At 32.4% G+C, this 13,667-nt stretch overlaps 2 protein-coding genes across 2 annotated transcripts in view; one reads left to right on the forward strand and one right to left on the reverse strand.

Moving 5' to 3' along the window:
• The window catches only part of LOC143062766 (amino acid transporter heavy chain SLC3A1-like), a 387,949-nt gene that overhangs the window by 150,537 nt on the left and 223,745 nt on the right, over positions 1–13,667 (reverse strand). The window lies entirely within an intron of this gene.
• Positions 1–13,667, forward strand: part of LOC143062763 (protocadherin Fat 4-like) — a 49,819-nt gene that overhangs the window by 23,346 nt on the left and 12,806 nt on the right. Inside the window, exons 12-18 of the mRNA XM_076234538.1 lie at positions 375–546; positions 1,740–1,849; positions 4,113–4,262; positions 6,191–6,290; positions 7,475–7,768; positions 8,542–8,693; positions 9,863–10,043. Of these exons, the coding sequence (XP_076090653.1) occupies positions 375–546; positions 1,740–1,849; positions 4,113–4,262; positions 6,191–6,290; positions 7,475–7,768; positions 8,542–8,693; positions 9,863–10,043 (1,159 nt within the window). The remainder of the gene's footprint in view (positions 1–374; positions 547–1,739; positions 1,850–4,112; positions 4,263–6,190; positions 6,291–7,474; positions 7,769–8,541; positions 8,694–9,862; positions 10,044–13,667) is intronic.

Below are 13,667 nucleotides of genomic sequence, written 5' to 3' on the forward strand. Positions count from 1 at the left end.
GTCAAATGCAAAACAAGTATTGCCACTTTTTTTTTTAAAAGTCACAAACCTATTTCTCACATAATGTACTGTTGTGTTCAGATAAAAGACATATTTGTAGTAGGGTTTTGTAAATTGGAACCGTTATCATATGTTTATGGTTTTGATCATCAATATTCGTCAATTGACAACACATAAAACGTTAAATTGTTAAGCCCCAGTCACACCTTCACGAATAGCGCGAACGAGTGCCGAACGGATAACTGTTTACAATCCGTTCGGCGTCCGCTCAATCTATCCGGTAAGGTGTGTCCACATCTTTAGTCAATCAAATTAATGAAAATGTGTCTGTATATTTCATGCAACTAACTAATTCTATGTTTTTTTATAATTAGGTGAGAGTTTGGGTTCTTGACGAAAATGATAACGTACCACTGTTCACCTTAAATACATATTTCTCCAAAATGAATGAAAATATACAAGAAGGAGCTGTCGTGTCTCGCATATTAGCAACCGATGCTGACATTGACATAAACGCTGATATTCAGTTCACAGTATATGGGGAGAGTATGTAGTAACAGTTATAATACCTTAAATTTTTACTTATTAACTCACCTGCTCGTTGTCTGTCGTCCTCCGTCGTAAACTTTTACAAAAATCTTCTCCTCTGAAACTACTTGGCAAAATTTCACAGAACATGGCCACATTCATCCTTAAGGTATTTAGTTTTACAAGTGTTTCCCAATCACCGATCCTGCCAACCGACATTGAACAAAAAAGACGTAGTGGTAAAATGCAGTTTGTTTTTTTTGGCTTATATCTCTAAAACTAATATCTTAAGAGCGCAAATCTGACAGGAGTAACAAAGTTTATCAGGTTGATATCTGTCAGCCATGACATTTTCCGAATAACTAGACAACCTTTTATTCGATTGCTGCCCCTGAATTGGTAATGTTAAGGAAATTTTGCAGTTGTTTGTTTTGTAGAATAATATAATTATAGATATAGATAAACTGTAAATAACACCAATGTTCAGCAAACTAAAATCTACAAATAAGTCAACATGACCAAAAATTGTCAATTGACCCCTCAGGAGTCTTTGTCCTTCATGGTCAATTTAAAAAAATATGTAAAATTTTGTAATCCTTTACAAAAATCTTCTACTCTGAAACTATTGGGACAAATGTTACCAAACTTAACCATAATCTTTATTAGGTTTCTTGTTCAAAACATGTGTCCGATGACTACACTTGGCAACCAACATTGCTGACATTACTCAAAGTAGAACACAGGGGTAAAATTCCGATTTTGGATTATGTCTCTGAAACTTAAAATATTAATCAGGTAAAAACCATCTATCCTGAAATTATTAGATGAATCATACAACCTGTTGTTGGGTTGCTGCCCTGAATTGGTAATTGTAAGGAAATTTTGCAGTTTTAACCGGATTTTCGAATGAGTCTCAAGAAACTTTTTTTACTTTATTTTGTTCCTTTAAATTGCATCATACTTGATTGATTTTTTATCAAAGTTCAAAACTTAATCTTCTAGAAGTAAAAGAATATCAATCAAGGGATAATTAGTTATAGTAGCCTGAACAAAGTCAGTGGTATTTTTTAAAGGAAAATGAAATTGTTTTAAAAAAATTAAAAACAAAGCCCAGTTTGATTATTGTTTGTTTTTCATATCATGAAATTGTTCACAGGTTGGAAACCACTTCGATATTTTAGAAATTATTAGATATTATAAAATATTTACAGGTTGTCAAGATACATTTTCTCTTAAGAATGAAGGAGCCGGAAATGCAACGATACTATTGCGTACAGCAGTGGATTATGAGAAACAAAATTCTTGTACTTTCGATGTGAAGGTAACTTTATTTGAATCTTTTAAAATTGCTAAATGAAATGCAAAAAAAGGACGTTAATTTATTTCTCATCTTTTATGATAATCTCCGGGTTCTTTATACTATACGAAAATGAAGCTTTGGCTTGATTTTTTTTATTGAAACTACTGTGTAATCAAGCCAGTCGGGAAAATTGAGAAAAAATTTGGGGCACTTGTATTTTTCATTAGACATCGATTTTACAATGCTAATATGTTTATTACACGTATTGAACACATGCTATATCTTTTGTGCATGGAATGACTGATTATAAAAACACTGATAAGAATAGATTGAAGTTTTTTTTCTGCATTGAAAACGCAAAAAGGCATATGTGTTAATTAAGAAATAATTCATGGAAGCCATAGATTTGTTCGAAATTTACACATGGCCTGGGCCGTGATATTCGAATTTTATCCTGAGCGTTAGCGAGGGATAAAATTAACGAATATCACGGCCCAGGCCATGTGTAAATTTACAACAAATCTATGGCTTCCATGAATTATTTCGATTCTAATAGGACAAATACGATCATTAAAAAACTGAAGCGATGATGGGTATACCGTGTGTGTGGCTGTTCTATTTTACCCACTGTTCGATAAATGTAAAACAAATTTAATAAACCTGCATGAATGATTTCTTAACTAACTGCTAGAAAAAAATGTGATTCCTTTGGTTACTTCTCAGTAAACCTAACATTTGCAATTTTAAATTTACATTTTTTTTTTCGTAAACTACCGTCAATTCACTGTTGACATGTTGTAACCAAGGAGCCGCCATGTTGACTTGCTGAAATCAGTAAATGTGCGAATAATGCAATAGAACAGACAACAAGCAACACCTACCTCAATAATTTATTTTAATGCAATTGTACCCGAGTTTAGAAGGTAAACGCAATAGAAAAACCTTCAGCTTTGACGTTTTCATACGTATGACGTCATGTTTTGAAATGACGTTAATGCGCCAAAATCATTACTGGAATTTCACGGAATTTTAATTTATTTTGTTTTTGTCTATTTTTCCGTTCTCTAATGTGTAAATCCCTTTTTGTTATGCGTCAGAATCAGAATAAATGTTCTGTAGGGTTTTATTCAATTGTAATTGTTAACACAGCGAAATCCACAACCGTTTACACATAGGTTACGATACATGTGGATTTACGTGGGAGGCATATTTAAACAGCCATTTGTGTACATCTTGGAGTCTACGTTAAGTTTAGATATATCGAGAATTTTATCACGGTGTTGTTTACAAAGCGAAAGAAGCACGTCATATTAGAATTATAATTTAATATTTTTTTCTATAAAAAAGGGGGCAATACAAATAATTTGTTAAAAGTGAATTTCAAATATATTTTTTAAATGATTTCTTTATATTTGAGAATCCCAGTATATTGATAAAGTCATCCCGAAAAGGCAGGTATAGGTACATACAATTGTCAGTCCATCAGTGCGTTCTTCATCCTTTCCGGTATGGTTTCTAGTTGGAACATAAAGAACATCATGAAACGGACAGAGCTTTTGTATAGAGTGTTTTGGATTTCATGACAAAGTTGGATATTTTTATCACTATTCTTTATTCAGTTACATTGTTATGGGACGTGATTGTTTAAAAATTCTTAAAAATGTGTAGCTACCGGGTTTTTATTAAACAAACCACTACACGAAATGGTTTAAGAATACATACGAATTTTGATAACCGATTAAAGTTCGATTTTCTTCATTTAAAATTCACCAATTTTAATGAAAATTGTCGTCGTTAGTTGATAAATTCGTATAAGGTAACTGAAATTGCAGGCAAGCAATATCAGACAAGCTAACATGGGCCTCTTGTTATAATCTATAATTTATGTTACAAAATCTCCGTATAGCAAGAGTCTTCTTTTGATTACAGACTTAATTACTTACTAATACACATGCATTGAAACATTCTTTCTTGGTAGTGAAGCATTGGTCAAATGGAGGTACAACTTTATCAAAAATACCAATTGAGTGTTTCATATGATGAAAAATTGTCAAACATAAGATTAAATCTAACATGTATTTTTCTTGGTTACATTTCAGTTGATAGATGGATATTTGGTCTATATTTGATCGCCCTATCAAAATGTCTTTACTTTATAAAAGTTAGACCAAATATGATCAAGGACAAATATTTCGCGGTTGCCTGCACATGAAAATGAAATAGTGCAAGTTGGGCCTGGTGTCGAAGAGACACATATCATTTGTTTTATTATGTGTATTTTTAGGCTTTTAACCCAAACAAAGCAACGGTGTGGTCTAACGCTACTGTTGTTATCGATATACTTGATTATAATGACAACACACCTGAGTTTATTAGATCTAACAATAATAAATATACAGTTGATGTACCTGAGGATACAAACATCAACAGTCATGTAAGTATAAACAAGTTAGTAAGATTGTTTCTGCCTGTATAAATCATTCAATGGGCATTTGTTGAATCAAGTATCCTATTTTTCGTAATATAAAGGTAATTTCAATTAGGAAGCAACACATTAATATGACGGACAAACTAAACTTTAAGATAATATATTTCAATATCGTTTATAAAGTTTTTTGTATCAGCGTTCTCCGTTGTGATGCCTTTCTATCATCCGCAATAATATATTAAGCATAACTTATTTTTCTTTCATCTTGTGACAATATGAAGGCGGGATAATTGAGAAAGCTAATATGAGAAACTTTATTGACAATTTTAAAATGTTTTTGTTTTCATTATGAAAACAACAAATACACAATGTTGATCACAATGAAATAATGACACTCATTTTCATACTATAAAAACACCACTTAGACTTTGATACTTAAATATGTTTCTATATTACATATCACACTTCACAAGTAAGGAGATGTTGCATGATAAAGGTAGTATACCGCTGTTCAAAAGTTATAACTCTTTTGAGAAAAAATAAAATCCGGGTTACAAACTAAAACCGATGGAGTACATCAACTATAACAATAAAACAACGGAACAGAACAGAAACACTTTTAAGTGCAACAAAAACAAACACCAATGCAACATTCACAAAAACGAACTTTTTGATAATGATTGACAATGAGACAACTATTTACAAGATCTGTTTCCAATAATCATTTTCATATAAACATTACCAAAGAGGTTTGTTCTATTTTGCTCTCAAATTTTAACAAAAAAACGAAGAACTGGATTTCCCTTCATGAAATGTAGGGATGCGAAATTTACCTGGGTTTCCGTACAAACAACGTTGAGAAGCTGAGAAACATCTTTCCAAATTATGATTGTATGTCTTATAATAAGGCAATAAATTTATTGTCCTAAGGGCAGTGGGAATCAAATGTGGGTACTAAGAAATCCACAGATCTCTTAGAATTAGAGTTCGGTGTTTCAGTTATTTTGATTCATACTTGAAAAACACTCTCACTCAAACAAACAAAAATATCTTAAACTGACATCTTCACGATGCTTGATCTGTTATAAGCGTTATATTATAAAATAGAGAATGGAAATGAGGAATGTGTCAAAGAGACAACAACCATGACCAAAGAGCTAAAAACAGCCGAAGGCCACAAATGGGTCTTTAATACAGCGAGAAAATCCCATACCCGGAGTCTTGCATCAGCTGTCCCCTAAAAGAAATGGGTACTATCTCAGTGGTAATGGAAGTTATACTTAACTCCGAAATATATATAAATGAACTAGAATTAAAAATCATACAAGACTGACAAAATCCAGAGGCTCCTGACTGGTTTTTTTTTTAGTTCTCAACCCTCCCCAATACCTCTACCAAATGTAGAAAAAAACATATACATACTAATACGCACTGTAATTCTCAGTTAAAAAAGTCCGAGTCCGAGTACGATGTCAGAATAGAAACTAAAAAATGACAATGATACATAAATTAACAAAAACGTTCTAGTAGCTACATTTGGGGGTGTTTGCGACAGACACCACCTTTCCTATAAGAACGGACTATGTTCCTCTAGTTTTCTTTTGTTTTTATGAGACAGACTTCTTACAAGAGCATCTCGGGGAAAATGAAAGTCTAGCATTAGGATTCCTTACATTTCACACACTTTTATCTTGATGATGTCCTCTCACTAAAAGAATTAACTTTAGTAATGTGTTAAACTTATTCATCCCATTGAAATCGAATTAAAGGGTTCCACGGATACGGGTAAGTCTGGCTTGTATGTTGACTTACGTCTAGAAATTGTTACTGAAATTCGGATGCGAAAACAAAATTACAACAACAAAGATAAAATATCTGCTGATGCATGAAAGGCAAACAATTATCAAATTACATGATTTTTTTTCTCTATACAGCTTTCATCATTTGGTCAAGTGGACGATAAAGATAGCAGAGAGAACGCAGACATAGAATTAACTGTTGTCAATGATAATTGCTGGTTTACTGTTAACCTAGGTTTGTATATTATCATGTCACTGGTAATAATACGATAGATGTTGTGCTAACATATTTCTTGGTAACTTCCCGACCTATAAGTTTACAAGTTAATCAGATTCGGAATTCTATTTAACTCATCTAAAACTCAAATTTGATGATTGAGATTAACTCATAAATGTAGTTTGAAGAAATGGTGTATACAACATCAATTTCATCATTTAAAAATATACATAAACAATTTAATTTGACGAGCAAACTGTTCAGTTCACAATTCGTTGTTTTTTCCAGAACTATATAAATTTGCTTTCACATTGCTAGCATTTGCTTTGAAAACAAATTTTGAAGAGTTCAGTGCTCGTTACTGTTTTCAAAGGTGAAGACACAAAATGTTATTATTGTTGAACGAAAACAAAAGTTACTACATCTTTTAAGGAATATAGCGAGATACACGGATTACACACATGATTTTGCGAGTCTGTTCTGTTTTCTATCTTTATTTAACGACTGACTGTCAAATGTTTTAGCATTGGATTCAAAACAAAATAGCAAAGTATTTTGGTTTTTCTTGCTTGATTTTTGCAATAATTGACTTCCAAATCTTTACCATCAGATTCGTTAAAAGTAGATGTAAAAAATACCTTGTTGTAATGTGTTTTCGCTATTGAAGAAGAAACTACACTTCAAAATTATACAAACAACTATAATGTTAAGCAGAAGCAAAAACGACAACTTTAAATAAAATTTCTCAAAACAAATTACATCAAATATATTAAACGTTTTTACTTAAGTTAGTATTTTATACACCGTTATATATAATACTCTGATTATAAGCTTATAGACAGTAAATATATAAGGAGGAGCAAAGATCGACTGGTTTGTGACTACGATTATTGGGAAAGACATATCAATACATATATTCATTTACAGTCAATACAGCTAGGTTGGGTTGTAGAATTACGAACGGGAATGACGTTCAATTAGGGAAACAAGAACTTATCGACAAAACTGAAAAGTCACCTTTTGTAGGATGTAGCTATTGCTAATCTTTAAATATTCATATCTGCATGAGCTTAATTATAGTTGGTACAATTTTATAAAAAAATGTACAATATCCAATGCTTATCATGATTGACGGGAAAGTAAGTTTAACTTTTGCACTATACTGTCAAATGATTAGTTGCATTTTTGTTAATTTTTTCCAGTTAACAAAGAGATGTTTTTAAAGGTGAAGCCTAACATTACACTAGATTATGATAATGGTGATGTACAAAATTCATGTACTCTCAATGCGTCGGACAAAGGTGTACCTAAACTGTTTTCTATAGCCACACTGAGCATTAACATAATCGATGTTAATGATAATTCACCTAATATATATAACCCCGAAATTTTTCTTAATGTGTCACGTGATACTGAGACCGGAACCATTATTGTTGACACGATACCTGCTGATGACATCGATTCAGGTGTAAACGGAATGCTGGTTTATAGATTCGGTAAGTATCTTTTTCGATTGGTCTGAATGACGCTTTTGGTAAATTGTTTAGTCGCGTAGTATTAATTGGACGATTATTGTTTTTTCCTTTTATTTGTTGACTAACGTCTTTCGGGAAACATACTGTATATAAACAGGTTCATCGATTGCACCGTGTAACTTTTGATGATACTATTGTTAAAAGTTATATAAATATGACTTTTTATTTTTTTTGTCCAAAGTGTACAGACTGCAGGAAATTCCAGAAATTGCGTATAAATTTAGGCATTGTGGTAATCGCTAGATTACCTGAAATAACTCTCTTCCATTTGACACTTGATTCCTAATCTTTCGACAAAACATATTTTTGTTTTGAAAAATGAATTTAATATTGAAAAAGCAATGTATTGAGTGCTTTTGCACAAATATTCTTCCACTTTGGACATAATCTTGGTGTTTTTTTACATTTTGTCTGTTCAACGATGAACAGATTTTGATCATGATGGACCCAGTGTCAAACACACAATTTCTTTAATTACAAAATATATAGATCTCACATAAGACTTGTAACGTTGATATGATTTGTTTATTCATCTTTTTATGAACCGCCCGTATCACGATTCTGAATTCAGATCTAGAAGTCATTGTTAACACCGGAAACGTAATACAGTTGGTAACAATGTCAGATTGACAAGGCGGACATATACAATTTTCGTTCGCAAGCCAAAATTAAAATACACATACCAAAAGCATGATATTGTTCTTTCTCACTATAAGTTTTTGTTTAATTCACAGAAAAATCTGAATATAGTTCAAGGTTTACCATTGACGCTCAAACAGGTCAAATTATTCTAAATACTGTACTTCATAGTGTGCAGAAGGACGAGATCATGCTCAGTGTTATTGTTTCTGACAAAGGTTCACCTCAAAGGTCAACGAGAGCACTGGTAGGTCTAATTCTAAATTCAAACTTGTATTTAATTTTATTTAATCTATATCATTTAAGTAAATTAGAAGTTTAAAAACAAAATTCAGTGATTGAGTTCTAGAATAGTAGAACAAAAATAATATGATCGAACAAATGGGTAAAAAAAAGTACCAGTGTTAAAAAGCATTTTTTAAACAGATAGTATTGTAAGTTACTGTTAGCCGATTATTACCCGACTAAATAATATGACGAAACATTCATACATGTATATTCATGCCATTTGTAACATCTGTTTGCGGCAAGGATGTTATCATTCCGATTCTTGTATAAAGAACATGATATTTAAGCCTATAGTTTCGTTTGAAAGAGGATGTATAGTATGACAGTTTTTGGACCCTTAATTTCGAAAATAAAAAAATGTTAATAATCTTTCAAATCTTCATCCACCATAATTCTTTCATATATAGGTCTTTACACTCTTTATTGTTTTCTTATACATTTCTCGAAGGTTTCAAACTTGCTGTATCAAAAATAAAACTGCATAAACTGATGAAAAGCCTCACTTTGAAATATTGTCAGTAACAGTCAGATATAAAACAAGGAATAGACAAAATGATATCATGTTATACATTTTTCTCTTTAAATATTGGTAAAAGATATTTTTCGGTAAGGCTTTGTATCCCTTAACATTTTGACAGAAGCTATTAGTATGATGTCCGTTTGAGGTCAAACATGTAAATTTTCACAGCTTTATGAAATCACATGTGACTTTTTTGCACTAAAGAATGGAGATATTATCATCTTCAGTCATCTTCAAAATTAACATAAGAATTTTACATAGCAATTTCAAAGACTAGATCAGTACTCTTATCATATCTCTGAACATGAAAATTCCTGCAGTTCATATATGTACTTGATTCCAGTCATCCCAGATCGTTTAACTGTATCTCGAATAGCCTTATGATATTATTTTAACAACCAACTTACATACTTTAAATCTTAAAACAATTTATATATTGGTTTTCTTCTATGGACTAATATGTCTATTAGGTTCAAAATCAGTTTGTATAAAATAAGCTGTATTTGGAAGCAAAGTAATTCATGACCAATTATTAAAAGATTTATATTGCATTTATCAATTTAATTTGTCAATCGTATCTATTTTGCATAATATTTGTACTTTCACAGGTAACAGTTAAAATTAAAGATGATAACCCAAGACCATTTTTCAATGTTCCATCCGTTACTGTAAACATTCAGGAACATACCAATATTGTAGATGGAAAATTGGGAACAGTAACAGCATACGATAGGAGAGACGGAGTGATACAAAGTTGCGATTGTACATATTCATTAGACACAAAAAGAGGTACGTATGATGACATGAACATTGTTATTTCAACAAAACTTATCAATAAATTATTCGGAATAACACTTCTTTTGTACTTTTCAAAACATTGGGTACACGTATGTCTATTTAAAAGTTAATCTGACTCATCCTGTGTACTGTGATTGACCTGGAATCATTATTGATTGTGTTGAGCACATGGACTTTTTATAAGTTATTTAAAAGTTTGCATTCATGTTGTGTTGTAACATTACTGTCCCAGGTAAATAGAGGGACTGAGCATTCAAACTTATATCTTTTCCCGCCTCGCTATGTTTGTGCCTAGTCCATAACAAGGAGGCGATAATCAAGTAATTTGAAATTGTTGCCGGCCATACTGGGTTTCATTTATTTTGTTTACGGTGAATCATCGGTATATATTTTCTCAGATAGAATTTTCCTCTACTTTGAAATAAAGAAGACTTTTTTCAAAAATAATATAATTAAAGTATTGGTTAATGTTCTATTTTTCAAGCTACAAGTTGTGCAACATTGCACACATTCGCATTTACTTATCTTGAAAAAAACGCATATTTTGAGAATGAAAGAATTCAATGAGAGAGAATGTAATAAAACAAAATATGAGACGATAGGTTTTGCAATGTTTTAAAATATGCTTTAATAAAATAAAAAGAAAGAATGGTGTCACTGAACTTGTTGTCTTGCTACAAGCAAAACACGAAAATTTCACTATTATTCCAGTTTGAAATCTTTACTAAGAGACTTATCTCCCCTATAGTGGCTAAGTTTAAAATTGTATCCTTCAAAAAAAAAAAGAATTTAGTATTTATTTTTTCACCCCGTTTCAGTTTATTACACCGTTTTAGTTGTGATCATTTTGAAGAAATATCATTAATTGCAATACTTATATAAGAAGACCCTATATCAGTACTGAACGAATAAAAATGAGATGAAAAACAACGATCAAGTTGTTGACGTAATTTCTAAACTATGTTAAAAATTAATCTAGAGTTGTCTCTCTTTGTCTGTTGTTAATTATAATTCACAAATACCAAAATTAAAATACTACAGACTTTCTGTATATTATACTCATTTGTGTAGAGGTTCCATCCTCTGTATTTCATTTACAACTTATACAAAAACAATCCTTTGAATTAAACATACATTTTATTACACCAACTTGTATTTACATTTTCATTACTAGAATATACATTTTCACTTTGTGGCATAACTTTGGCTACAGATTATTCTATAATATTTTGTTGAGGCGCCAGGGTGACTACCGATTACCTATACACAATGGCTATCAGCTGACCTATGTTGACATAGTGTCATAAAACCCCTGGTAGTTAAACACGGTTACACCACCACCTACCATGGGGGGTGACCGGGGAAAACACTCGTATTACCAATGCTCCAGTTATTAGTGCCCCACCTGTTGGCAGGTGTAGGCCTCCCCTCTATAAGATGAGGTGGAGGAGGTCCCAGAGTCACCCATCTGTAGACCCCACCGTTACCACTAACCACATTTTCCAAACCTGCAAATTTTAGAACTTGTCAGGCCCAGAGCAAGGGCCGAGTGAAATAATCCCCCAATCACTACCAGTCTCCCTGGACCGCCACATGAGAGCCCAAGTCAGCTACCAAATCTGACATGGGTTCTCACCTCCACAAAATTTTTCGATTATTGAATCTTTGAAAAAGTTGATTTTGTTGTGCGAAGGAAAGACTCAAACACCCCCCCCCCCCCCCCCCTTGTGTATTATTTAAGAAAATCTGATTTCCAGTTTGTGACAAATCAGTTCCATCTGTTCTGTATAAAGATACTTCACTTGCCCTAATGTTCTCATGTAATATAGCTTTACCCCCGTTTTCTATAACAAAGTTTTTGACCAATAAATTTCTCTTTTCTGTTCTGTTCTATTATTGCACCCGCATTCACAGGTGCAAAATGCCAGTATCGCACTGTAGCATTGACGACCATATTTAACTTTTTAAATAAAGCCTGGTAACCTAGGGTAGACTGTTTTACATTTTCAATTAAACCCTTCCCTGTCAATTCTAAATCTGTCAAATCATTAGCTCCACAGTGAATAATAATAAAATGAGGAGATGGTGAAAAAAAAGTAAATAATTCTTTTTGCATCCAGTAGGGAGGGAGTCCAAATCTTAAAGAGACTATAGAGACAATAAAAAGTGGAAACAAGGAGTTATCGTTTATAAACTCGGAACAGTAACTTATAATTATCAAGTCCAAGTTGGAGATTTAGTATGGAAGTGACATATTGATCAGATTCGTGAATTCGTACCGCAGGAAAACAAATACATACAAAACATACTTGAAATTACAATATCTGATATCGACACTGAATTCATTACAGTACCAACATGAAATTCAAACCGCGATACCGAAAACTCTGAAAATAAAAATGAATCCGAACAAACTAAAATAACCGAAAATAATACATTTAAAAAAGCTAATGACAATATCGTTACGAACCGCACAGAAAAAGTAAGAAAGGCACCAGAGAGACTTATTGAAAACATGTGACTGTAAATATTTGTGGTTAAGTAAGTGTAGTGATATAACTGTAGATTTAGGATTTCATAATTGAACATTTAATATATAGACAGTGACGCTTGTAGCTATTTAGTTCAATATTGAGTGCAAATTGAATTTATTACTTTCATTCACTAGATATTAATCTTGTTTATCTTGATCTTCTAAATTTATAAAAGGGGAAAGATTGTTATGTTTACATTATACATTATCACTATTATAGTTTAATTGGCCTATAATTAATACTGACAGTTAGGAATTTATAATCATCAAATTAGCGGGTGTTGTGTATTTGGTCTATAACCCTGTGATTGCACTGACACACTGTTTTGTACTGTCACAGTGGGAGATGTGATGTGTAATAGCTAATATTCACCGTGTATATTTCCCCACGATAATTTTGGATTCTTTTCTATTTTTAGCCTAAATGGCTCGTCATAGGTGGCCCAGTTTTCTGACCTCGTTGCCGCTAATCTTATATCGCGCATATATTTTTAACAATTCCTGTGCCCATGTACTGTATTTCTCAATGTAGACACTCATAAAAACTGTGAATGCTGAAGTCCATTCATTTATTGACAAATAAACACTCGACGATCTTTTTTCAATGCAAATTTTCCCCCTTTTTAATTTCAAATCGCCCTCGTCTACCTCTTTCATTGCTTATGTAGACACTCATAAAAACATGAATGCTGATTCAACAGAAGTCCATTCATTTATTGACAAATAAACCCTCGACGATCTTTTTTCAATGCAAATTTTCCCCCTTTTTAATTTCAAATCGCCCTCGTCTGCCTCTTCCATTGCTTTTTGCGTTCTTAAAAGAGAATGAAGCTCAATAAACTTTCCCTCACAAATTTTTTCCTTAATTTTAAAAGGCACGTGTTCCCCCACTGTGTCATGAATGCTAGATTCTTGTGACGGATGAAATCAATGGAATTATTTGCAATTTCAAAGTTTTGGTGTAACGGGTCGTGCCTTAAAGCAGGGAACGCTCGTGCATCCTCCTACGACTCATTACCTGATGAGAAATCAGTAGTTTCCACCGGTCCTTCTGCCACCACGTGTCCGACCCATTGTGTTTT

The sequence above is a fragment of the Mytilus galloprovincialis genome, chromosome 2 (assembly GCF_965363235.1).
Source record: "Mytilus galloprovincialis chromosome 2, xbMytGall1.hap1.1, whole genome shotgun sequence".
Lineage (NCBI taxonomy): Eukaryota > Metazoa > Mollusca > Bivalvia > Mytilida > Mytilidae > Mytilus > Mytilus galloprovincialis.